We start from the raw sequence: 27,744 nt of genomic DNA, 5'->3' as shown, positions 1-27,744 counted from the left end.
TAACAACGTCATTGTTAACCAGCAAAATACTGCTTCAAGTATACTTTTTTTTACTATCAGCCGAAGATGTCCAATGGATCTAGCACAGTGGAGGCGCTGCAGGAAAAACTACTTCAGGTTTATCCGAGTGAGAGAACTTATTCCGAAAACTCCTCAAAAAATTATTTAGTTCAAATGCACTGTACTTATGTAGAAATCTGGCCGTGACCAACAAGTCATGATCTTGAGAGTTAAAGTCAATCTAGCCGCAACGAAAAATACATGGAGGGCTCAGAATTAAAGCGTACCAAAACTATATTGAGAGAAAGGGCTGAATAAGTAAATCACTTAAATTAATTAACCATCAGATCTAAATCGTTATCATGATTGATGTATGTTTTCTGTTTAAGTAGACAATTCTGCTAGGTTATATTCACTAACTCATGAAAGTTATTGCTTGGAGGAATAAAACTTGGCAATACTTCAGTCACTTTCCCTCCAAAACTTTTAGATAGTATTTGAAAAAAGATTTATTCCTAATATTAGTTTCACATTACAAATTACACAGTTTTGTTCCTTATTATATTGAAATACAAACGTTTCACGTCTTCAGTTTGCTTAGAAATGGTGCTTATAAAGCTTGGAATATTATTGAACTTGTTCCGGCAGCACGGCATTACTAATTCTTAACATTCTAGTCATATACAATGTCACCATCAGCAAATTTACATATCTGGAACTTGTTTTCAACTGTACTGCGATGTTTAAGAAATAAGTTCGACATATTGGCGGCAGGTGTGCCAGAGTGATTTCATATCATTTTTCTCTTGGGCACTCTCTCTGATATTCTGGACTGATACATAAATCTCGATGCACGTTCTCTACAATCTTCAGCGGTTTGTAGTTCGTTGAAGATCTCATTGTACTTCATTATTAAAGGCAATAATTTCCGGAAATTATGTTTTAGAGTCTATGCGTCAACTTTTATAAATGATCTGTTCTCTTATATTTTGTAATAGTGCGAGCTAAATTCTTTGTTGTGGCTCTCTGAGCACTATGGGACTCAACTGCTGAGGTCATAAGTCCCCTAGAAATTAGAACAACTTAAACCTAACTAACCTAAGGACAACACACACATCCATGCCCGAGGCAGGATTCCAATCTGCGACCGTAGCGGTCGCGCGGTTCCAGACTGTAGCGCCAGAACCGCTCGGCCACCAGCGGCCTCTTTGTTGTGAAAATAAACCATTTTAGCTTTAGTTTCGAACCGTAACTGCTTTTTAGTTAAGGATTACAATTCAGCAAGCTTTTTTTTTTCAAATATCAGCCACCTACATTCTTCCACATACACATTAATCACCACAAATGTGTTCACTTTCCTGCTGCTAGAGGAATTTTCCAAAGTTTTGGAGCTTATAAGTTCATTTCTAAACAGAAAAACTGTTCAGAATTTGGGCAAATTCCTCTATGACTATTTTATTATTTTGATACATTCTTAGGGCATTCACATCTATCATTTCTTTTTACTAAACATTTTTTATTACAATACACCGACGTCAGCACTGTTAGGCAAGAATGAATATGCAGAGACTCAATGAACAGGCGAAATATCCTCAGACTTCAAGAAAAAAATAATAATTCCAATCCCAAAGAAATCAGGTGTTGACAGATGTGAAAATTACCGAACTATCAATTTAATAACTCACAGCTGCAAAATACTAACGCGAATTCTTTAGAGACGAATGGAAAAACTGGTAGAAGCCGACCTTGGGGAAGATCAGTTTGGATTCCGTAGAAATGTTGGACCACGTGAGGCAATACTGACCCTACGACTTATCTTAGAAAATAGATTAAGGAAAGGCAAACCTACGTTTCTAGCGTTAGTAGACTTAGAGATAGCTTTTGACAATGTTGACTGGAATATTCTCTTTCAAATTCTAAAGGTGGCAGGGGTAAAATACAGGGAGCGAAAGGCTATTTACAATTTGTACAGAAACCAGATGGCAGTTATAAGAGTCGAGGGACATGAAAGGGAAGCAGCGGTTGGGAAGGGTGTGAGACAGGGTTGTAGCCTCTCCCCGATGTTATTCAATTTGTATATTGAGCAAGCAGTAAAGGAAACAAAAGAAAAATTCGGAGTAGGTATTAAAATCCATGGAGAAGAAATAAAAACTTTGAGGTTCGCCGATGACATCGTAATTCTGTCAGAGACAGCAAATGACTTGGAATAGCAGTTGAACGGAATGGACAGTGTCTTGAAAGGAGGATATAAGATGAACATCAACAAAAGCAAAACGAGGATAATGGAATGTAGTCTAATGAAGTCGGGTGATGCTGAGGGAATAAGATTAGGAAATGAGACACTTAAAGTAGTAAAGGAGTTTTGCTATTTGGGGAGCAAAATGGTCGAAGTAGAGAGGATATAAAATGTAGACAGCCAATGGCAAGGAAAGCGTTTCTGAAGAAGAAAAGTTTGTTAACATCGAGTATACATTTAAGTATCAGGAAGCCGTTTCTGAAAGTATTTATATAGAGTGTAGCCATGTATGGAAGTGAAACATGAACGATAAATAGTTTAGACAAGAAGAGCATAGAAGCTTTCGAAATGTGGTGCTACAGAAGAATGCTGAAGATTAGATGGGTAGATCACATAACTAATGAGGAGATATTGAATAGAATTGGGGAGAAGAGGAGTTTGTGGCACAACTTGACAAGAAGAAGGGACCGGTTGGTAGGACATGTTCTGAGGCATCAAGAGATCACAAATTTAGCATTGGAGGGCAGTGTGGAGGGTAAAAATCGTAGAGGGAGGCCAAGAGATGAATACAGTAAGCAGATTCAGAAGCATGTAGGTTGCAGTAAGTACTGGGAGATGAAGAAGCTTGCACAGGATAGAGTAGCATGGGGAGCTGCATCAAACCAGTCTCCGGACTGAAGAGCACAACAACAACAACTATGAACTTCATATCTATAGTTCACATTTTCAGGTCAGGAGCCTGAAATAGTGTTCGGGCGATTCTGAAGTTTCGATTTCGTCTACTACACACTTGGAGTTTGGTATATTCTCTCTGATACAAGATGCAGTTGACAGTTCTTTTCGTCCACTTCGATCACATCAAACTACTAAAACTGAAGCAACTATTTACAGCCATTTAAGCCAAAACGAGATAACATGAATTTGTAAGTGTTACAATACAAGGCTTTTGTGAACTTGTTCCTCTGTGGCTCTGAAAACAACTGATTGCACTTCTGAGGGAAATATGTCTAATGCCGTTTGGTGGATGAAAATCTAACTGCGGACTTTGTCAAAGTACTCTGAAAAGGAAAATATTTTTATAATACAACGGCTGGTTACATTGCAAGAAATGGACTTTGAACACTTTAACTCTGAGCCATTCATATGTTGCCTCGAAATGCATTACAAATTAATTGGGATGCACTGTTGTCACTAAGCTTACGGCAATCACATAGTCACATGGTCTATGTGATTGCCGTAAGCTTAGTGACAACAGTGCATCCCAATTTAAGTTATACAATATAGCACTGAAGATGGTCACTCAGTGACAGAAAATCGATTTTGCAATAGTAAAAAAAATATACGACCAATGCTGTCTCTTTTTTCAAGTATACCTGTTATCTGGTCGTAGTGCACAAGACAACATGGAGTCGCCAATCAATAACATTTACGTTGTATTATCGACAGGGACAAATTACTGGTTAACTCTTCCCTACATGTGAGCATTTGTATGTTTTATAAACAAACATTGTATAACGGAGAAATTTCACAGCCTAGCGTTTGCAAATAATGTTTAATGCATTGATCTAGGTTTCGACACCTCTAAGGATGTCTTCATCAGGATGAAATTTTAACAACAATAAAGCTACACTGAGAGCAGGCAGTAGTCAAAATTACGAGCAGACATGTTCAACTCAAAAATTAAAAATGTTTAGCGCTTCGTACGTATACCCTGTAATGAACAACTTGGATGAATGAGCTGTTAACCGGGTTGCATGTTATTTCTCGCACTTGTCGGTTTGTCCCCTACTCGTGGTCCACCGTCTGCAACCTGTTTGCACAGACACCTCACGACAGTAGCCATCCAGCTTCGCCTGTTACAAGCACCGGCCCATAACAATCTGCCATCTGTCAAAGTAGCTTACGTCAATGGATTAACCTATATGCGGCGTTGTTGTCTATTGCAATATATACTTACCAACAGTCTTCATTTTTCATTTTTGAACTGAGCATATAACACTACTGCATGCTACTGCTATACCATAACCTTAAAGTAGGAGGCAGGTCGTGAAATAAAACTATCTAGTTAAAGCAATTATGGTATAAAGCAACAGAATAGTGTTACCCTCTGAAAGGAATTTTGTTATGTTGACCGTGTTGTACCTATCGGGGTGGCTCATCGGAAATGAAAATCAGAATTACGTAAATATTCGAACAGTAACAAACAATATTTTTGCCTATCTACACTGTTTAACGGATAAATAAAACGGTCGCGAGCCTAATTAGGCAAAAGAATGATTAACATTCTTGTTCAACAAAATAGTTATTAGTAACTTTAACGGATAAACACAATCTATACTTTACAACACGCGAGTGCAATGAACTCTGACTCCTGCATATGTTAACGTTAAGGTTGGAACTAACAGCTAGAACAGCACAAACTATTTGCAAAATTATAACAGATAACGAAACACGCTATTACTTTCAGGGCTTATTCAAACTGAATGGTCTTTATAACATTACTATTAATATTCACTGCAGAATCATTAATTGGACATAGGTTCAGTATTATTGTTCAAATATTTTCCTAGCTGACATAAAATTATAAATGTAATTCACTGCAAAATTAAGAACTGCTCACAGGTTAAATATCTCTCAACTAAATACTATTCTATTTACAATGAAAGTTAAATGGAATTCACTAACAGGTTACTTCTCACTGTCGTTTGAATAAAGAAATTATTGTTTTCATAAATAGTGGTAAGGATAACCTGTGGATCTTATTACACTATTAATATGCACTTTCAATACCCAAAAGAAACAAGTGCTTAGCAAGCATCCAACTTTCCACAATTGAAATTCACGACTTTTACTGCAGTGAGACACAATGTTGACAAATTTACAAGAAACTGACTCACCTTTTAAAATTTACTACAGGCTGCACTATGATCATTAACAAAGCACAACTTTATAAGCCTCAGCTTTAAGAAATTTTAATCTTTAAAAGAAATAGCAAATTGTCTTTATTACCAGTCTTCTACTTTCAAGTAAATGATTAAATAGGTGACTTTGAAATTCCACAAAACTTTAAATTGGACTGTTTCCATCATTGGGAGGCTTTCATTTTTTCCACAAACTGGGACACTCGGTAATCATAGTTCAAATGGAGAGGAACCTGAGAGCTGTTGTGATAGGGAAAAGATCAAGGTAGGTACATGAATTCAGTTATAAGTTACCTTATATTCGTGCACACTAAAACATCCAATAGGCTGATCCTTCACTGTACATTATTACAGTATTCCGTTACAGTGATTGCGCAATGTGGTGGAAACTGCATATTGGTAGGTGGATTTGCAGACAGAATTGCTTGACTCTGTCCCTTCTTGGTGGCGATGATGGATAGCAATTCCAGAATCGTTCCAGCTATTTATCCATCCATCCGAGGCATTGGAAAGTGGCAGAAAACGCCTCTCTCGGAACCAACACAATTTACAACTTTTACATGGCAGTGCACAGTTTGGTAGCTCGTCCCCGACTGACTCTTGTTCCACCTTTCTACCAAGGCCAACCACAATTTGCGCGCACTACACAGTTCCGTTCCCGAGGGGAACCACTACACCATTTACATACAAACTAACTAAGAACCCTAAGTGAAGGTCAGCAGTTTATATAGCAGCAAACATTTTAAATAAAACAGAACATTTGCACATATTAGTATTTCTACAAAAAATTATTCACCCAAATTCCAAATGTATACAGTAAGTTTTGTCTCCCTCCACTTGAGACAAAGAATTTAAATGACAGATATACTACATTGCATAGAATCAAACCATGACATCCAAAGTTTTTTACAAAGAAAGGAGTATACAATTTCGTGTTATCGATTCAATCAAACATACGAGTATTTACAGAAGCTCAACGAAGTAACATTAAATAAAACAAAAGGCAAAATAAATCAGTAGAGTATTAGAGCTATGGTGTTACAAGCATGTCTGCTCGTGATTTTGACTATTTCCTGTTCGCAATGTAACTTCAGGGTTGTTAAAATTTTATTCTGATGAAGACATCCTTAAGAGGTGTCAAAACGTAGTCAGTGTATTAAAAATTATTTGCAACCAGTTGGCTGTCGTATTTCTCCGTTGAAACTTATATACGGTTGTTGAGAGACCACCATGTTCAAAACCTTTGTATAGACTGATGAGCCAGAGGATAATGACTAACACCCATAATGAGACCCAAAGCCTGCTGCTGGATATGAGGGGACGTGACTCTGTTATGAAATTATGAAAGCGGCCCAGAGACGAATGGGGAATCACTTTAACAACGTTATGGGGCACATACGGGTTAATCCATTTACATAAGTGATTTTGGCAAATGACAGTGTGTTATGGCTCGGTGCCTGGAAACGAGAGTCTCGAAAAAGGCGAAGCTGGACGGCTACTGCAGTGAGCGTCTATCGAAATTGGTTGAAGAGTAAAACCAGGAATGGGCCTCAAACCTAAAGTAAAAGAATTATCGCGCAATCAGCACAAAAATCATCATACAAGTTTCTGACAAGAATAATATACAGAATAATGGAAAAAACTGAAGATGTGTTAGATAACGGCCAGTTTTGCTTTAGTAAAGGAGAAGGCACCAGAGAGTCAGTTCTGACGTTTCGCTTGATAATGGAAGCAAAACCGCAGAAAAAACAAGACATCTTCATAGGATTTGTTGACTGGAGAAAGCATTCGCGATGTCAAATGGTGCAGCATGTTCGAAATTCTGAGAAAAAGAGAGGTAAACTATAGGGAAAGACGAGTAATACACAACATGTACAAGAGTCAAGAGTAAACAATAAGAGGGGAAAACTAAGAACGAAGCGTTCGGATTAGAAAGGTTGTCAGAAAGGAATGTAGTCTTTAGCCCCTATTGTTCAATCTATACATCGAAGAAGCAATGACGGAAATAAAAGAAAGGTTGAAGAGTGGAATTAAAATTCAAAGGCTGCCAATAATAAGATTCGCTGATGGCATTCCTACTCACAGTGACAGTCAAAAAGAATCAAAGGATCTATTGAATGGAATGAAAAGTCTAATGATTACAGACTATGGAGTGGGAGTACATCGAAGAAAGACGAAAGTAACTAGAAGTAGCAGAAATGAGAACAGCGAGAAACTTGACGTCAGGATTGGTGATAGCGAAATAGATGAAGTTAAGGAATTCTGCTACCTAGGTTGAAGAATAAGCTATGACGGACTGAGAAAGGAGAATATAAAAAGCAGACTAGAACTGGCACAAAAAAGGGCATTCCTGGCTAGAGAAGTTTACTACAACCAGACATAGGTCTTGTATTGTATTGTATGGAACTGGGGACCTAGAAACGACTGAGAGGCTTCGTCCCCGCCGTAGCACTCAGTGGTTCACAAACCCACAACAGACTACAGCAGTCCACTCCCCCACCGCCACCCTCCACGGAACCTAAGGTTATTGTGCGGTTGGGTCCCCAGTGGACCCGGCGGGAATGTCTCACTCCAGACGAGTGTAACCCCAATGTTTGCGTGGTAGAGTAATTATGGTGTACGCGTATGTGGGGAAAGTGTTTGCGCAGCAATTGCCGACACAGTGTAACTGAGGCGGAATAAGGAGAACCAGCCCGCATTCGGCGAGGCAAATGGAAAACTGCCTTAAATCCATCCGCAGACTGGCCGGCACACCGAACCTCGACACTAATCCGCCGGGCGGATTCGTGCCGGAGCGGAGCGCCCGGAAAGCAGTGCCTTAGACCGCACGGCAAACCGTCTTAATCTGAGGAAGAAATTTCTGACGACGTACATTTGCAGCACAACATTGTATGATAGTGAAACGTGGTTCAACAATGGCTCTGAGGACTATAGGACTTAACATCTGAGCTCATCAGTCCCCTAGAACTCAGAACTACTTAAACCCAACTAACCTAAGGACATCACACACATCCATGCCCGAGGCAGGATTCGAACCTGCGACTGTAGCAGTCACGCGGTTCCAGACTGAAGCGCATAGAACCGCTCGGCCACAGCGGCCGGCCTACGTATTAGTGTTGGTAGGCTTTGTGTCCTATAATCAGATACGTTACAGACCAGACATCACAGTTTACGAGTTCTTAAAAATACTAGGCTTTTTGTTACGTATGTACACAGCGAAACTTTCAATTCCTGACACGCTACCTACAAACATTTTCAATGTTAAAAAAGTCAGTTAGTGCCGCATTTTTATTGAACTTCAGAGCACAGAGTCAAACATTGTAAAAGTAAGATTTTTGCAGATGACGCAGTTACTTGTAATGAAGTACTATCTGAAAGAATTTGTATAAATATTCAGTCAGATCTTGGTACGATTTCAACGTGCTGCAGAGATTGGTAACTGTAGTAACCACAACCAACAGCGGGAACGCCTTGGGCTGCGGATCGGAGCCGCCAGGCGGGGAAGCCGCCGGCGGTGGAGCACGCACCACCGGGTAAACACAGGACGAGTCGGACGACAGACCAACGACAACTGACAACAGCCGACCACGACCGACTATGAGCGACACAACAAGGAAGAGATAAACAACGGAGGCTTGTGGAAACCACAACACCAAACACCAAACGCAATCCACTCGGAACCAGAGCCAGGCAAATGTCAACAATGAGCAAAGACCAGAACGCAGTACCGCCCAGATAGAAACGAAATCCAGAGCGAGTACCAGACTGGCTGGACTAGGGCAGAGTGGGTCCCAATATACGAAACCGGAGGGAGCGGCTATTGGCCGCTGTCTGCACGTGGCTTAGCGGTGGCGCTGCGCGGAATAGCCGCCGTGGAGGCGGAGCCTCTATGGGCTGACCACGTCCATTTGTTCTGCTGCGTGTTCGACTTCCGCGGCGGAAGGTACTAGATACCTCCCCCCCGAAATTGGTGCATAGGGGCGGAAATGCCCCAGACGATGCCGAGGCGGGCGGAACGAGGGCACGGGTAGTGAGACGTCCGGAGGGACCACTGGGGTAGGGGACGGCAGACTGTCTGCGGCATCCATCAAGGTGTCACCAGAGGGCAGGGGGTCAGTGGGCGTCTCCATACCCCGGCGAGGCGGAAGGGGTGTCTGCAGAGCCGGTGAGGAGATGGAGGTTGAAGGGAAGGGCTCCACCTCGAGGGACGTGTCCGCACCAAGAAGCAGGGAAGGCAGTGGGGGGGGGGGGGGGGGGATCAAGGTAGGGTCCCGATGGCGGAGGTGGTTATGGTGGCGACGCTCGAGCCCTCTGTGTGTCTGTACGGTCGTCACTCGCCGCCCATGAGCCGCTGTCACCGTAGCGGGCGTCCATGCAGGTGTGCTGCCATAGGAGTGGGCCCACACGGCCATGCCCGGGGTGTAGCGCTGGGAGGGGCGAGAGCGGGGCCCAGAAGGGGATGGTGTCAGCAAGTGAAGGAGGGTCCGAGGTTGTCGCCCGTGAAGGAGTTCTGCAGGACTATGGCCGGCCGCCGGTGTAGTGTGGTAGGTGCTTAGAAACAAGGTGAGGGCCGAGGTGGTGGCCGACGGCTCCACTGATTTCATCAGCTGCTGTTTGAAAGTGCGGACCAGGCGTTCCGCCGCCCCATTGGATGAAGGATGGAAGGGGGGAGAGCGAATGTGTTTGATACCATTAGCGGAGCAGAAGGTCTGGAACGAGGACGCCGTGAATTGTGGCCCATTATCTGTGACCAACATCTGAGGATGGCCTTCAATGGCCAACACCTGGGCCAAGGCGGTGAGGGGGGCGTCAATGGTGGTGGACGCTATGCGAACCACATATGGGTATTTGGAATAGGCATCAATGATGAGGAGCCACATGGTGCCTAAGAAGGGGCCTGCAAAATCGAGATGGATACTGTACCAGGGTTGGCTGGGTGTTGGCCAGGGCGCGAAAGATTGTGGAGGACTAGCCGGATGACGCGCACACATCGTGCAACCACGGACCAGGTGCTCAATGTCTCCATCGATACCTGGCCAATAGACATGTCGTCGAGCCAACGCCTTCATGCGAGACATCCCCCAGTGTCCGCGGTGTAATAAGTGCAGGTGGCGTAAGTCCGGAGGGATGATCACCTGATGGGCGTCCAAGTCCGTGGACAACAGGAGGACGTCCTCCATCACAGAAAGTCTGTGTGAGACATGACGCCACGGGCTGAAGTCAGTTTTCAAACGTCGGTAAGGTAGGGAGGGCAACCATGGGTCACATAGCGGAGGACTTGCCGCAGAATGGGGTCCCTGCGCGTGGAAGCGGCGATTTGCGTGGCTGTCAGAGGAAATTCATCGAGGGTCTCCCGGCGGGCAGAGTCAATGTGGAAGCACAGGACTTCCTGCTGGTCGAACGCCGGATCGGGTCCTGCCGGGAGACGTGACAAGGCATCTGCATTAGTGTGTTGACTGGTGGGCTTATAGCGGATGGTGTAAATGTAATTACGCTAGAACAACGCCCAGCGCTGAAGACGCTGAGCCGTTCGTTCTGGGAGGTGCGAATGGGGCCCGAAAAGCGACACTAAGGGCTTGTTATCCGTGAGGAGGGTGAACTGCGCCCCAAACAGGTAAATGAGAAATTGCTGAACTGCAAAAATAATGGCAAGAGCCTCCTTTTCGATCTGAGAGTAATTCCTTTGCTCAGAGGTTAACGTCTTGGATGCATATGCCACAGGTTGTTCCGACCCATCCTCATTCCTGTGTGCCAGGACTGCCCCAATCCCGTACGCTGAGGCATCGGCCGCCACCACCAAGGCACGATCCGGGGAGAAAGGCGTCAGGCAAGGGGCAGATTTCAGCATCGTCTTCAGGCAGGTGAAAGCCTGATCGCAGGCAGAAGTCCACGTGTAAGGCACCCCTTTGCGACGCGGGCGATTTAGGCGATGCGCGACGTGGGCGGCTTGGGGTAAGATCTTTAACTAATAATTGACTTTCCCCCAAAAATACCTGGAGTTCGGATAAGTTTTGTGGACGGGGAAGGGCATCGATGACTGCGACATTGCGGTCCGAAGGACGAATGCCATCTTTACTGAGTCAATGTCGTAAGTACACCACTTCAGCCGGCCGGAGTGGCCGTGCGGTTCTAGGCGCTACAATCTGGAGCCGAGCGACCGCTACGGTCGCAGGTTCGAATCCTGCCTCGGGCATGGATGTGTGTAACGTCCTTAGGTTAGTTAAGTTTAATTAGTTCTAAGTTCTAGGCGACTGATGACCTCAGAAGTTAAGTCGCATAGTGCTCAGAGCCATTTGAACACCACTTCTGGTTGAAAAAAAACTGCACTTCTCCAGTCGACAACATAAACCCACAGCCTACAGGGCGTGAAATAAGGTACGGAGGTTGCCCAGATGTTCCTGGCGCGTGCGCCCCGTGACTAAGATATCATCGAGGTAATTGACACAAGCCGGTATTGGTTGCGTAAGTTGCTCGAGATAACGCTGGAAAATCGCAGGCGCAGAGGAAATGCCAAACGGAAGACGTTTGTATTTATAGAAACCGAAAGGCGTGTTGATGACGACGATGGCCTGCGATTCCTCATCCAACGGCAATTGGTGATAGGCTTCTGCCAGATCAATCTTAGAAAAGTACTCGCCACCTGCCAGTTTAGCGAGAAGGTCTTCCTGTCGAGGAATGGGATAAGTTTTGACCAAAGACTGAGCGTTGACCGTAGCCCCAAAATCCCCACAAAGACGCAGCAAAAAATGGTTCAAATGGCTCTGAGCACTATGGGACTCAACTGCTGTGGTCATCAGTCCCCTAGAACTTAGAACTACTTAAACCTAACTAACCTAAGGACATCACACACATCCATGCCCGAAGCAGGATTCGAACCTGCGACCGTAGCAGTCGCACGGTTCCTGACTGCGCGCCTAGAACCGCGAGACCACCACGGCCGGCAAAGACGAAGCGATCCATTGGGTTTCTTGATGACCACTAAGGGCGTTGCCCAGGTACTCGATTGTACTGGCTCGATAACCCCCGCAGCCTGGAGCCGATCGAGTTCCTGCATGACGGCCGCACGCAAAGCTGCCAGAATAGGCCGAGCCCGACAAAAGCGAGGCCGGGCGTTCGGCAGTAAAGTGATGTGTGCCTGGAAATCGGAAGCGCAGCCCAGGTCTGCCGAAAACAGGGAGGAAAAGGACGCGCACAGATCGTCTAGGTCCTGAAATGGAACCGTAGTTGAAACGAACTGCACTTCGTCTTGAATGGAAAAACCAAATCGTGTAAACGCATCTAGTGCAAAAATGTCCGAAGCCGACGGGTGGTCCACCACAAATAGGGTAAGAGGCCGGGGAACGTTTTTGTAGATGGCCATGACAGAAAACTGCCCACGGAGAGGGATGGAACCGTCGCCATAGGCGACCAACCTCCGAGAGGGTGGGGACAATTCTGGAGACCCGAGACGTGCGTACGTCGTCAGATTGACCAAAGAAACTGCGGCCCCCATATCGACCTGGAAACGGTCGTCCTCGTTAAAGATGCGTAGGGTGAGGAATAACTTTTGAGCCAATGTGTCGGTCCGAGGGGCGACTGCATGTAAAGCATGGACGGCCTCCTGTTGGCCCACAGGGGCGGGACGGGGGCGGGTCGAGCGGCTACGACAGACAGATCGAAGGTGGCCCTCTTTCTCACAGAGCGAACAGGTCTTCCAGCGATGGGGACAGTCAGCTCGAGTGTGGGCCGAGAAGCACTGGGGGCACGACGGGAGGGGGCCACGTGGCCGATGTCGAGGGGCGACCGGCGGATCGGACGCCATAGAGACGTCAGACAGCGAGGAATCTCGACGTCGGTGCCCTCTGGAGACTGCGCCCCGTCGACGGCGATAAGGAGTGGAGCGGGAAGTGGACTCGACCGCTGCCACCTGGGGCCGCGCCATGAGACGTTCGTTCGCCGCTTGAGCAATTTCGACGGAATGGTCAGTACGCATAATGTCTTCCAACGAGGGGTTGTCCAACTTTAACGCCGCAGTGCGGACCTCTGGATCGGGCGCCAGTTGAACGACCACATCCCGAATTAATGAATCTGCACATGACGCCTTGCGCTGCTGATTGGTGCACGTGAAGTTGCATTTGCGGCTGAAGCCTTGCAAATCCGTCACCCACGAACGGTAGGACTGACCCGTCTGCTTGTGGTATTGATGGAATTCCAAGCGAGACGCAACCACGTGGTATCGCTGGGAATAATAGTTAGTTAGCAACACACAGATCTCGTGAAAGGAGAGAGCCACGGGGTCAGCCAACAGTGCCAACTTGCGGAGCAAGAAAAACGTGTCCGGTGACGTCCAAGACAAGAACAACGACCGCTGCAGAGAGTCATCCGACACCTGAAAGACCGTGAAATGTTGCTTCAGACGATGCAGGTACGTTTCCCAATCCTCTTTTGCGTCGTTGAACGGTGGGAACGACGGCGGACGTGGGAACGTGTCTGAAAGTGGGGCACCTGGGAAAAGAGGCGGGAGGGAATCCCGCTTATTGACCCTGTCCGAGAGCAACTGCAGTGAGGTCTGTAAGACCTCCAACTGCTGCTGCTGCTGTCGCATGAGCTGCTGCTCTAAGAGAGTGAGTAATTTCTCTTCCATACTTCTATGTTCCGTTTACCTCGTCGCCAAATGTAGTAACCACAACCAACAGCGGGAACGCCTTGGGCTGCGGATCGGAGCCGCCAGGCGGGAAGTCGCCGATGGTGGAGCACGCACCACCGGGTAAACACAGGACGAGTCGGACGACAGACCAACGACAACCACGACCGACTATGAGCGACACAACAAGGAAGAGATAAACAACGGAGGCTTGTGGAAACCACAACACCAAACACCAAACGAAATCCACTCGGAACCAGAGCCAGGCAAATGTCAACATCGAGGAACGACCAGAACGCAGTACCGCCGAGATAGAAACGAAATCTAGAGCGAGTACCAGACTGGCTGGACTAGGGCAGAGCGGGTCCCTATATACGAAACCGGGGGGAGCGGCTATTAACCGCTGTCTGCACGTGGCGGAGGCGGAGCCCTCTAGGGGCTGACCACGTCCATTTGTTCTGCCGCGTGTTCGACTTTCGTGGCGGAAGGTACTAGAGTAACTTTCTCTAAATGTTCGGAAATATAAAATTGTGCACTTCACAAAACGGAAAAACATAATACCCTATGACCATAATATCAATGAGTCACTGTTGTAATCGGCCATCTCATACAAATACCAGGGTGTGACACTTTGTAGGGATATGAAATGGAAGGATCACATAGGTTTAGTAGTGGGTAAAGCAGGTGGCAGCCTTCAGTTTATTGGTAGAACAGTGGGGAAGTGCAATCAGTCTACAAAAGAGATTGCTTAGAAATCTCTAGTCCGACCCATCCCACAATATTGCTTAAGTACGCGGGACCCGCATCAAATAGGCCTGACATAAGATACTGAACGTATATGGAGAACGACAGCACGAATGGTCACAGGTTTCTTCAATTCAAGGGAGAGTGTCACACAGATACTGAAGGTACTGAACTGGAAGACTCTTGATGGTAGACGTAAACTATCCTGAGTAAATCTACTAACAAAATTTCAAGAATCGGCCTTAAATGATTACTCTAGGAATATACTGCAACCCCCCCCCCCCCTTACGTATCGCTCACACATATATCGTGAGGATAAGATTAGAATAATTACTGCACACACACAGAAGCATTCTAACGATCATTCTTCCCGGACACCATACGTGACTGCAACAGGAAGAAACCCTCTGCCATTCACCTCACGATGGTTTGCGGAGTATAGATGTCGATGTATACAATGAATATCACGACTGGTTTCGACTTTGTAGTAAGTCACCGTAAGACAATATGCGTACATTACGTACTAGCGATACTAGCCTGGTGAGGCACCCACATTGTGGACATGCACCACTTTACAGAAAATCAGACGCATACGGAAGAAGAGAATGAAACTAGCTGAAAGGTTACATGATCTTATTTCAGTTGTCACAAAATCTCTTCAAATTTGTAAGGACCTTGGCAATATGCCAGTGTGACGTCGCACCCCGCTCTGGCCTGGATGCTGGCTCTGATCGGTTAGAAATGGTGTCATCAAACCGCTGTATCCTCTCCTGGGGTAAGCTGTTGATATCTCTTGTAACTGGTCCGAGATATCCTGGATAATGGCACTGGGGCAGAACTGACTTCTGAGTTGCTGCAACACGTGTTCTATAGAAGACAGATCCGGGGTACATATGGGGCACTCGATTACATCATCACGCAGATAGTACATAGAGACACATGTCATATGAGGACGTGCACTGTCCTGTTCAAAAATTGCACCACCATACTGTCACATGATGGGTAACATATAAGGAAGCAGAATGTCTGTGACGTAATGTTGTGCCGTCAAAGTATCCTCAGTCACTCCCGGCCATGTCCTGAAGCCATAGCAGATGACTCCCCACATCATGACTCTAGCAATAACACAGCTGGGCACCTCCAAACATTAGAAGGATACTCGCCTACGATGCTCATCGAGGGTAGTGCAGAGCCGCGATTCATCCCTTAACAGAATCCCACACCGTTCGTCAACAGTGGTCACGACACAACTCCAAACTCAGCTCTTTGCGTTGTGGTGTTCCTGGCAGTCTACGACTGAAGTGGTAATACGCTAGCCCGGCGGCTGTTAGTGTGTGTTTGTGTGTGTGTGTCTGTGAAATCTTATGGGACGTAACTCCTAAGGTCATCAGTCCCTCAGCTTACACACTACTTAATCTAAATTATCCTAGGGACAAACACACACACCCATGCCCGAGGGAGGACTCGAACCTCCGCCGGGATCAACCGCACAGTCCACGACTGCAGCGCCTTAGAAGCTGTTAGTAGTGTCCGACTACTTGCGCTGAATGACAGAATGTTGCAGGTAATCCATTACTTGTTCTCGGATGTTAGATGCAGCTGTGAAGAAGTTATGTTGTGCTTAGTGCACAATGCAGCGATCCTCCTTTGTGGTGGTCAGAGGCGGTCGACCGGAACCTTGAAGCGGAGTATGCCTGTCCGCGTTCCCATGCACTCCAACATCAGGCCAGTGTCAGATCTTAATGCTCCACAAATTTGGATATTTCGCAGTCAGACCAGCAGGTCAAATCGTCAAATGCAGACCTGTAATGACGTTCCTTTCAAATTCTGTCAGGTGCTGGCAACACTGTCTCATGCAAGTACACAGCATTTCTGTATCCATCAAAGTTATCACCCAACGTCTGAATCCGTTCACTGGCAGGTCCAGTAATGGCACTAAACATGAGCAAAAGAAATGCGCTCTGGTGGCCGTTGATCTACACCTACATAGCTACTCTGTAAATCACACTTAAGTGCCAGGAAGGGGGTCCGTCGAACCACCTTCACAATAATTCTCTATTATTCCATTCGCGAACAGCGCGCAAAAAAAAAGAACACCTTCATCTTTCCGTGTTAATTGTAACAATCATTTCTCCCTGTGTAAGTCGGCGTCAACAATATATTTCCCCCCTTTTTTGATGGAGAAAGTTGGGGATTGAAATTTCGTGACAAAATACCTCCGCAACGAGAAACGCCTTTATTGTATCGATGTCCACAACAAATCCTACATCATGTCCGTGACACTCTCTCCTGTTTCTCGACAGTATAAAAGGCGCTGCCCTTCTTTGAACTTCCTCGATGCACTCCATTAATCGATACCGCGCAGCAGTATCCAAAGGAGGACGCACAAGTGTAATGTAGACACCTCTTTCGCAGATCTGTTGTGTCTTATAACAGTTCTGCCAATAAAACACAGTCTTTGGTTCGCCTTTCCCATCACATTTTCTATCTGTTCTTTCCAGTTTAATTTGTTCGTAATTGCAATTCCCAGATACTTAGTTGAATTTACGGCCTTTAGAATTGATTGATTTAACGTGTAACAGAAGTTCCCTTTAGAAATCACTGGGATGACCTCAGACTTTTCATTCGTTAGGGTCAATTGCAAATTTTCGCGCCAAAAAAATGTCTTATCTAAATTGCTTAGCAATTGGTTTTTATCTTCTGATGACTCTACTAGACGTAAATGACAGCGCCATCAACAAACAACCTAAGACAGCTGCTCAGATTGTCTCCTAATCGTTATAAAGATAAGGAGCAACAGATGGCCTATAACACTACCTCGGGGAACTCCGGAAATCACTTCTGTTTCACTCGATAACGTTCCGTCGATTACCATGAACTGTGACCTCTCTGTATATGACTGTTAAGTATGGAGCTATTACATCATCATACTCTGAAAGGAACCTAATTGATACCTGTTCCAGAGAACTGCCACTCTAATCAATAACATGCCCGCTGCCGGTATATGTGTGTTCGAAGATAGATCGGAATCCGATCATGTATTGTGGGTGGTTCACTTTTCTCTTTAGGCAGTGTATGCGCACATATATTTTGCTTGTGCGAGCCGAGGCTGAGAGACGCAATAAAAAGAACTTCATTGCTAGTCGGTTTATACACTACTGGTCATTAAAATAGCTACACCAAGAAGAAATGCAGATGACAAACAGGTATTCATTGGACAAATATGTTATACTAGAACTGACATGTGATTACATTTTCACGCAATTTGGGTGCATAGATCCTGAGAAATCAGTACCCAGAACAACCACCTCTGGCCGTAATAACGGCCTTGATAGGCCTCGGCATTGAACCAAACAGAGCTTGGATGGCGTGTACAGGTACAGCTGCCCATGCAGCTTCAACACGATGTCACAGTTCATCAAGAGTAGTGAATGGCATATTGTGACAAGCCAGTTGCTCGTCCACCATTAACCAGACGTTTTCAGTTGGTGAGAGATCTGGAGAATGTGCTGGCCAGGGCAGCAGTCGAACATTTTCTTTAACCAGAAAGGCCCGTACAGGACTTGCAACATGCGGTCGTGCATTATCCTGCTGAAATGTAGGGTTCCGCAGGGATCGAATGAATGGTAGAGTCACGGGTCGTAACACATATGAAATGTAACGTCCACTGTTCAAAGTGCCGTCAATGCGAACAACAGGTGACCGAGTCGTGTAACCTACGGCACCCCATACCATCACGCCGGGTGATACGCTAGTATGGCGATGACGAATACACGCTTCCAATGTGCGTTCACCGCGATATCGCCAAATACGGATGCGATCATCATGATGCTGTAAAAGAACCTGTATTCATCCGAAAAAATTACGTTTTGCCATTCGTGCCCCCAGGTTAGTCGTTGAGTACACAGCGTCAATGGTAACCGCAGCCATGGTCTCCGAGCTGATAGTCCATGTTGCTGCAAACGTCGTCGAACTGTTCGTGCAGATGGTTGTTGTCTTGCAAACGTCCCCATCTGTTGACTCAGGGATCGGGACGTGGCTGCACGATCCGTTACAGCCATGCGGATAAGATGCCTGTCATTTCGACTGCTAGTGATACGTGGCCGTTGAGATCCGGCACGGCGTTCCGTATTACCCTCCTGAACCCACCGATTCCATATTCTGCTATCAGTCATTGGATCTCCACCAACGCGAGCAGCAATGTCGCGATACGATAAACCGCAATCGCGATAGGCTTCAATCCGACCTTTGTCAAAGTCGGAAACGTGATGGTACCCATTTCTCTTCCTTACACGAGGCATCACAACAACGTTTCACCGCGCAACGCCGGGCAACTTCTGTTTGTGTATGAGAAATCGGTTGGAAACTTTCCTTATGTCAGCACGTTGTAGGTGCCGCCACCGGCGCCAACTTGTGTGAATGCTCTGAAAAGCTAATAATTTGCATATCACAGCATCTTCCTCCTGTCGGTTAAATTTCGCGTCAATAGCACGTCATCTTCGTGGTGTAGCAATTTTAATAGCCGGTAGTGTATTTTGCCATAGGCAGTGTGACTCCTAGCCCTTGTTAGCTGCTGTCATTCAACGAGCTCCGTGTCATTTCTGGAACCTTACTTTCTCGGAGGTTACCAACTGCTTGGAAGTGTGGTGTGCAGGCTTGCAGGTGACTGTTGTGTGCAGGTGACTGACTGTGTTGCAGCCGGACGGGAGGCGTGGGCGGCGGCGGGGGCGGCGGGGGCGGCGTCGGCACGCTGTCGGGGCAGCCTCGGCGGCGCGGCAGGACTCGGCACAAGGGGCGCTCCATCGACCCCGCGGCGCCCAGCTCCTCGCCCAGCTCCTCTAGCCTCTCCAGCCCCAACGAGACCTGCTACAGCTTCGTCCGCAGGGCGCTACAGGTGAGCCACTCCAGCCAGTCCAACACCTCGGTAGTCTCCAGTCTGTCTCGACACAAAGGCTGGAGTATCTGCTCCAACCTACTTTCCTCCGACCTTCCCATTCCCAAACGTGCCTACCACAATTTGGTTGTCATAGAGCAAAAGATGAACCACTCCAGTCCATCATCTTTGTGGTCTCCAGCATGTCTCAATCCAAAGAGTGTGTGCCCATCCTTTAGTATCTGGTCCATTGTAAGTTGTTCCACCTTTTCCATCCCCAAATGTGTTGGCTCTGTGGTCTCCAGCATGTCTCAGCCCAGAGGCTGTGGCCCATACTGTAGTATATGGTCCATCCTAAGACGCTCTACCCTTTCGATCCCCAAAGCTGTCTACCACAATTTCGTTGGCCTGGTGCTAAAGATGAACCACTCCAGTCCAATCCCTTGGTCTCTGCGGTCTCCAACACGTCTCTATCCAAAGACTGCATTACATGTCCTGTGATATCTGCCCATCCTAAGTTGCCCCAACATGTCCATCCACAAAAACGTCTACCATAATTTGGTCGGCAGGTGGTACAGGAGAGTCACTCCAATTCAGACCAGTGCGTGGTGGTCTCCAGCATGTCTCAAACCAAACACTGCATCACCTGTTCCACTGAATCCGTCTCATCCTAAGTTGCTCCAACCTGGCCATTGCCAAAGGTGCAAAAGGCGCTACAGGTGAACCAATCCAGTCCAATCCAACGTCTCTATGGTCTCCAGATTATCTCGACCCAAAGACAGCATTACCTACCCTTCGGTATCCAGCTTCCCCTAAGTTGCTCCAACGTCTCCATCCCCCAGATGCCTACCACAGTCTGGTCGATAAGCTGCTACAGGTGAGCCACTCCACTGCTCAAAACTGTCTCGCTCATTTCCGGTGCAACTCATCAAATCGTCCTGCATCACTTGCTCTGTTTCGCTTGGTCTGTTTCCAAGTAGCTCCAGCTTCTCAAACCCCAACAACGCTTCCTGCAGCTTGGACACAGTGCAGCAGAGATGCGCTGGTGGATTCGACACGAGAGCCATTTGATCAGCCTTGTGACGCCTAGCACGTCTCAGTATTCTGCAAACATCCCCAGCCCAAATAACACCTGATACAGAGCTATCTGCAGGACGCTGCATGTGAGACAGACTAAAATTCTAGTGACCCTTCTAGTGAACTCGGCTCAAAGTCAATTCATCGACGCCATCTATTCCCCACACTCCTTTTTCAGACCCAAACAGGCATATTTCAGCCTCGTCTTTTGCTGTGGTGTTACTATATGTATGTCTGAATCACAGAATTGACATATTGTTCAGTTTCAATTCTTGTTGTCATGTCAGGGCTAATGCTTACCACACGAGTACACAAGCAACCGTCCAACTGCACCTTCTATGAAAGAACTATGTCATCCTGTAGTGTGTCAGGGCGACGGACTGTCATGCCAAGGGGCCCAGGTTCGATTTCTAGTTGGGTCGGAGATTTTCTCCGCTCAGGGACTGGGTGTTCTGTTGTCTCTATCATCATCGTCTCATCCCCATCGATACGCAAGTCGCCGAAGTGGCATCAACTCAAAAAAGACTTGCACCAGGTGACATGTCTACCCGACAGGAGGCTCTAGCCACACGCCATTTCCATTTCCATCACGTAGTGTAATGCTATGGTATCGACACAGTCCCATTCAACAGACGTAAACAGCAATAAGATATGATTCAACGTTGATGGCTCAAAATGGTTCAAATGGCTCTGGGCACTATGGGACTTAACAGCTATGGCCATCAGTCCCCTAGAACTTAGAACTACTTAAACCTAACTAACCTAAGGACAACACACAACACCCAGTCATCAACGTTGATCAAAAGATAAATAACGAAATAACCATGGGAAAGAAAGCCAACTGGAATCGCTCAATAGAGGAAAGGTTGCTGAACCTGACAGGATGCCAATCCGATTCCACACAGACTACGCCAAAGAAATTGCTTCTCTTCTAAAAGCAGTGTATCACAGTTCGCTGGAAGAGTAAAGCGTTCCTAATGATTGAAGAAAAGCGCAGATCAAGACCGTTTTCAAGAAGCATCATCTAACAAACGCACAAAACTACAGAGCTATATACGAGGGGCGTTCAGATAGTAAGCTCCGATCGGTCGCGAAATGGAAACGACTACAAAAATCCGATAAAGCTTTGCACAGATGTGTTGGGTAGTGTCTCTAGTATAACCCCAGTTAGCATCACGTCGCTCTTCTCATTTCTGAGCTCGCAGTGAGTGCGTAAAGATGTCTAGAAAATAGTGTCTGCCGCCAAGTACGAGGGCCTGGTGAGAAATTTCGCCTGAAGCTATGCAGCTAACATTACATAACTGTCGTGCTGTTTCGTCTTCACGACAATTCTCAGCCGCATTCTGCAGGGGCAATGAAGATGCTCCTGCATCGTTTTCAAATGGAAATGTTAGATTACCCACAATACAGTCCGCAATTGTCTCCCCCTGAGTTTCATCTCCGGTCACATGAACCGCTGTCTTTGAAGACAACATTTTGACACAGACAACGAGGTGTAGGCCAGCGTGGAGAATTGGCGGAAAGCACTGGCGGCTGCCTTCTATGATGAGGCTATTGAAAAGTTGGTACAACGCTATGACAAAAGTCTAAGTCAGAACGGCGACTACGTAGAGAAGTAGCTGAAAGGTGTAGCTGATTGTTACAAGTAAAACATTTCTGATGTTCACTGTGGTTTCAATTTGGCAATCAATCGGAGCTTACTTTCTGAACAGGCCTCGTACAAGCATTTGACATCAATACACCATTGAATTTTCAAAAATGTTTTATGCACATATATTTTGACATTTCTGGATCCTAAATATCTTCTCTGTAGAAATGAACATAAATTCCAAAAACAAAAACAAAAAACGATAGCTTGAAGCCCAGCTCGCTCTGTTCGTCCACGAGATCCAGAAAGCAATAGATACAGGAACCCAGGTAGATGCGGTGTTCTTTGACTACCAGAAGGCGTTCGGTATAGATCCGCGTCGCAACCTAATAAACAAAACACGAGCGTACGGAATATTCGAACAGCTGTGCTATCACGTGACATGTTCTCATAAGACAGTGAGGTACAATACATCAACGCCGCTTCTAATCAGCCTAATGCGGCAGAAATTATCTACAAATGTATGTCTGAATTAAACATACAAGGGTCGCCTTTGGAGTTTTGGAGTTTCTATAAACAACCAGCACTCGTCGCTTCTGTTGTTTTAAACTTTGTCATTCGTTTTTATTAAAACAGTAGGAGGAGTAGGAGGTCTGAAATCGGCAGAACAGTTTGTTTACAATGAGCGTTTGAAGAAGAAGAGATGTGTGGAAATCGATAGACCACTTGAAGGTTTCCGAGTGCAGATTTTTCACGATCTTCATAACGATCTAACTCAAACAGCAGTCCCTCTAATCACTACGTTACGCTAGCACTAATCACCTTCTGAAAGTGACTTTTTACAAATGGTTTTCAGAATTTGATCATAATCGTGCTTTCTCCAGCGATGAATTGCGTGAAGGCCAACCGGTATCGCCAGTTGTTCCGAGAAACATCGATGCTGTGCATAACATGACTGAAATGGATCGCCACGTGACTTTCCGTAAATGGAGGATCCCTATCTGGCCAAACGTATCCCATGAACTCCTGCGTAGTTGCGGAATTGACCACTAGATTTTACGTGAGACGAACCAGCTACTCTAAAACGAGGAAGCGAGCATGTGTTGTGAGTAAAAAAGCAGTAACACCAGGATAGGTCGTTCAGGAGAGCTCTCTGACTGCGAACGTTGAGTAGTCATTGGTTGCCACCCAAGTAATAAATCCATCAGGGGCATAGCGACCTTTCTAAAGCTATCCGAGTCGATTGTTGGTGACGTGACTGTCAGGTGGAAACTCTAGGGCACAACCACAACTAACCAAGAGAGGGCAGACTTCGTATTCTGACGGACAGGGGCCGTCCACAATTGCGGATGGAGGTTGTAAGTTAACGAGTACTGCGCTCTCATTTAAATATATAACCGAAAGAGTCATCCTACAGGAATTGTGAAACGAACGCTGTCGTCCGCGTGCCACAAAGGGCGCAGATTCACCACGAGATGGGGAAATTCACAGGCGTCTATTGTCTATTGAGGCCTAAGCGCTGTAGTGTGCGAGTGAGACAGACGAGAACCTACATCATAGCGAAACCCAGTCGAAGGCTTTTGTGGCTAAGGAGACGTAGCAGTGTCAAATATGGTGGACCTAAGATGGGCCATAAAGGGAATCATTTATGAAAACTATTTAATTCTTTAGTAATGCAGGGAATCAAGCCCCAGTAATTTTAATCTGCCATCCTCCATAAATTTTCATGGTGATCCCAATAAAACTTGAATATTGATCATAACTATAATAGCTTAGGATTTACTGTTAAAGTGAACCGAGCGCACGAGGTGTTCAGAACACCCCAGTCATCCCTATCGATGGATTATTACATAATGGATAGTAGTATAAAGTCATGTTCTTTGGTACCTTTCTAGGACGTAATATGAATGTTTTGAGTAACAATGGAATCTACAAGTTCCAATAAAACAAGCAACAATGTGTCTTCGGGTGTTGTCGGCACCCCGCGCGATTCTTTACGTTTCAGTGCTGCGAGAAAGCGCACAGTTGTGTTCCGTAGCAACTGCTTGTATTTTGTCGCTCTGTACACTTAAAAAAGCTATGGATCGTTACGAAACAGAACAACAAAGAGTGCGGATTCTTCTGGAAGATGTCTTAGACGAAACTTTTGAAGGAGGAAAAGAGGAAGAGGAGGAAACAGTTGTGAAGTTCTCTCTCATCACAGTGACACGGAAAACGGAGGATGACGACAACTTGGAACTGGAACCGCTAGTAAGTGCATCGGATAATGAAAGCAAGCATGATTTTGTTATTGGGAGGGATAATGTTACAAAATGGATGAAAAGTTGTCCTACTCGCAACATAAGAACTAGAAGTGTAGACCACATTATTCACCTCCATGGTGTGAAAGCTATCGCAAAATCTGCGAAAACTGCTGTGGACTGTTTTTCGATATTTATAAATGATATAATAATTAGAACGATTACATCGTGTACAAATATTTACATACAACACATGCCATCAAATTTCACAAGAGACCGTGATGCCAAACCAACAAATGAGGAAGAAATCAAATCTCTTCTGTGTCTGTTGATACTGGCTGGGCTTTACAGGGCAGGACACCAAAATATGGAAGACTTATGAGACATAAATGGTTTTGGGATTGCAATATTTCTTGCAAAAATAAGTTTACAGCGCTTTCGTTTTTTGTTGCGTTGTTTGAGATTCGATGATATTCGAGACAGACCATAGCGTAGAGAACTTGATCGCCTAGCTGCGTTCAGAGAAGCGTTTGAATTATTCATGTCAAACTGTGTCAGTAATTATACTGTGTCTGAATATGACAGTGGATGAACAACTGGTTGCCTTCAGAAGCAAATGCAGTTCCGGCTGTATATACCAAGCAAGCCTGTGAAATATGGTTTGAAAATTTCACCTTATGTGACGCAAGAGCATGGTATACTTTGGGGATGGAAATCTGTGTTGGGAAACAGCCAGAGGGTGCCTTTTCACTGTCAAACTCGCCTAATGAGTTGGTAAATAGACTTGTGCGGCCTACCGAAGGTACACGACGTAATGTGACACTAGACAACTGGTTTTGTTCCATACCACTGCCTGAAGAGATCCTGAAAAAGAAACTTACAGTCGTAGGAACTCTTAGAAAGAATAAGAGGGAGCTCCCTCCAGACTTTGTTTACACGAGAGGTCGTGAACTTAGAAGCAGCCTTTCTGGATTCAGAAAGGATATCACCATAGTTTCATATGTGCCAAAGAACGACAAAAACGTTATTCTCCTTTCATCTTTGCATCATGCCGGTGCCATTGACACTAATATTGTGGAGGAAAAGAAACCAGACACTATAACAATGTATAATAGGACCAAAACAGGTGTGGATACAATAGATGAAATGTGCGCCACTTCTTCAGCCTCAAGAATAACTAGACGCTTGCCACTTGCCCTTTTTTCCGAATGATTGACATTGCTTACATTAACGCCTTCATCATATACGCAAATAATAACAATGAGAGGATATCCCGAAGAATGTTTTTACGTGATGTCGGAAGGTCATTACTAAATCCCATACTGTGCAACATAGCAGCCACTCACTCCCTGCCTAAACATGTTAGACAGAAAGCCGCTAAAATGGCGGGAATTGAAGACAGCAACAATGCACCACCTTCTGAACAAAGAATACTGAAGCCCAGGTGCTGCACAGTTTGTCTCCGGAGTAACGCACTGTGCTCGATGTTTGAAAGTTATGTGTGTAAAGCACATGAGAAGTGTGTGTGAAAAGTGTTACGATAACGCATCCCTTGCAGCCAGTCATAGTGACTGATTTCATAAAATGTTTGTATGAGTTGACTGAATAAATGTTTAATTATATGTATAATGTCTTATACCTGTAATACAGTATGAAGAATAACAGAAATAAATAATTAAACAAAATATTGTAAAAAATGGGAATTATTGCATATGTTTCAAATAACCCAATTTAATACTAAAGTAATATTACATAAAATGATAATGTACCGGGAGATAACATTCTAAATAGCCATTTGTGAAGTGACCATATCAGTGAATACTGCACAACAATTTCATTACAGCCACTTTTAATTGGGGTGTTAGCAACACCTCGAGCGACTATTAACGTTACGAAAAGCCGCGCGACCGCATAAGGGTTAACGATCGACATTTCATATAGAAGCGCATAGTTAAAATGACAAACGGTGTAAGTATCAACTCCGTAACTTTATTTGTTTAAAAGATATAGTAAATTTAAATTATCAGTATTTTCAGTTAAACATCAGATCATCATTTCCTCCACACAAAACACATTAAACGACGACAGCATGTCACCGTATTGAATCATTAGGCAATAGAATAGTTACTGTAAAGTTTAATGCATAATAGTTACTTTTGTTCTTTATTTATTTTTCAGAACGCACATCGGTGCAAGGCTACTGACCGTGACATTCAAAGTTAAGAAGGAAACTGTATTGGAGACACCAAAGGGGACAGTTCGGATTGAGACGCGAAACCGGACAGTAGATCGTTAGGTATCTAGGAAGAGAAACGACTTAGAACATTTCGCGTTGTGTGGTATCACGGGACTTTGTCTCTAACTTTTCGTGTGGACTATCGGACTTGTGTTTCGAGATGAGATTGTGAATTTTGGAACACGTATTATGTTCGAGTATAATGACTTTTCTGGAGACTAGAAACATACTCTGTAGGAATCAGCACGGGTTTCGAAAAAGACGACCGTGTGAAACCCAGCTCGCGCTATTCGTCCACGAGACTCAGAAGGCCATAGACACGGGTTCCCAGGTAGATGCCGTGTTTCTTGACTTCCGCAAGGCGTTCGATACAGTTCCCCACAGTCGTTTCATGAACAAAGTAAGAGCATATGGACTATCAGACCAATTGGATTGGATGTAGCGGATTGGATTGGATTGGATTGAAGAGTTCCTAGATAACAAAACGCAGCATGTCATTCTCAATGGAGAGAAGTCTTCCGAAGTAAGAGTGATTTCAGGTGTGCCGCAGGGGAGTGTCGTAGGGCCGTTGCTATTCACAATATACATAAATGAGCTTATGGATGACATCGGAAGTTCACTGAGGATTTTTGCGGATGATGCTGTGGTATATCGAGAGGTTGTAACAATGGAAAATTGTACTGAAATGCAGGAGGATCTGCAGCGAACTGACGCTTGGTGCAGGGAATGGCAATTGAATCTCAATGTAGACAAGTGTAATGTGCTGCGAATACATAGAAAGAAAGATCCCTTATCATTTAGCTACAATACAGCAGGTCAGCAACTGGAAGCAGTTAAATCCATAAATTATCTGGGAGTACGCATTTAGAGTGATTTAAAATGGAATGATCATATAAAGTTGATCGTCGGTAAAGCAGATGCCAGACTGAGATTCATTGGAAGAATCCTAAGGAAATGCAATCCGAAAACAAAGGAAGTAGGTTACAGTACGCTGGTTTGCCCACTGCTTGAATACTGCACAGCAGTGTGGGATCGGTAGCATATAGGGTTGATAGAAGAGAGAGAGAAAATCCAACGGAGAGCAGCGCGATTTGTTACAGGATCATTTAGTAATCTCGAAAGCGTTACGGAGATGATAGATAATCTCCAGTGGAAGACTCAGCAGGAGAGACGCTCAGTAGCTCGGTACGGGCTTTTGTTGAAGTT

The 27,744-nt window shown here is 45.3% G+C and overlaps 1 protein-coding gene across 1 annotated transcript in view; it reads left to right on the top strand.

Moving 5' to 3' along the window:
- Window positions 1-27,744, top strand: part of LOC124709057 — a 205,149-nt gene that overhangs the window by 29,505 nt on the left and 147,900 nt on the right. The window contains exon 5 of the mRNA XM_047240705.1: window positions 19,287-19,418. Coding sequence (XP_047096661.1) covers window positions 19,287-19,418 — 132 coding nt within the window. The remainder of the gene's footprint in view (window positions 1-19,286; window positions 19,419-27,744) is intronic.

This window comes from Schistocerca piceifrons, chromosome 7 (assembly GCF_021461385.2).
Source record: "Schistocerca piceifrons isolate TAMUIC-IGC-003096 chromosome 7, iqSchPice1.1, whole genome shotgun sequence".
NCBI classification, from domain to species: Eukaryota; Metazoa; Arthropoda; class Insecta; order Orthoptera; family Acrididae; genus Schistocerca; species Schistocerca piceifrons.
Note: the sequence above shows the minus strand (reverse complement) of the source record. Positions and strands in the feature narration are given on the sequence as shown.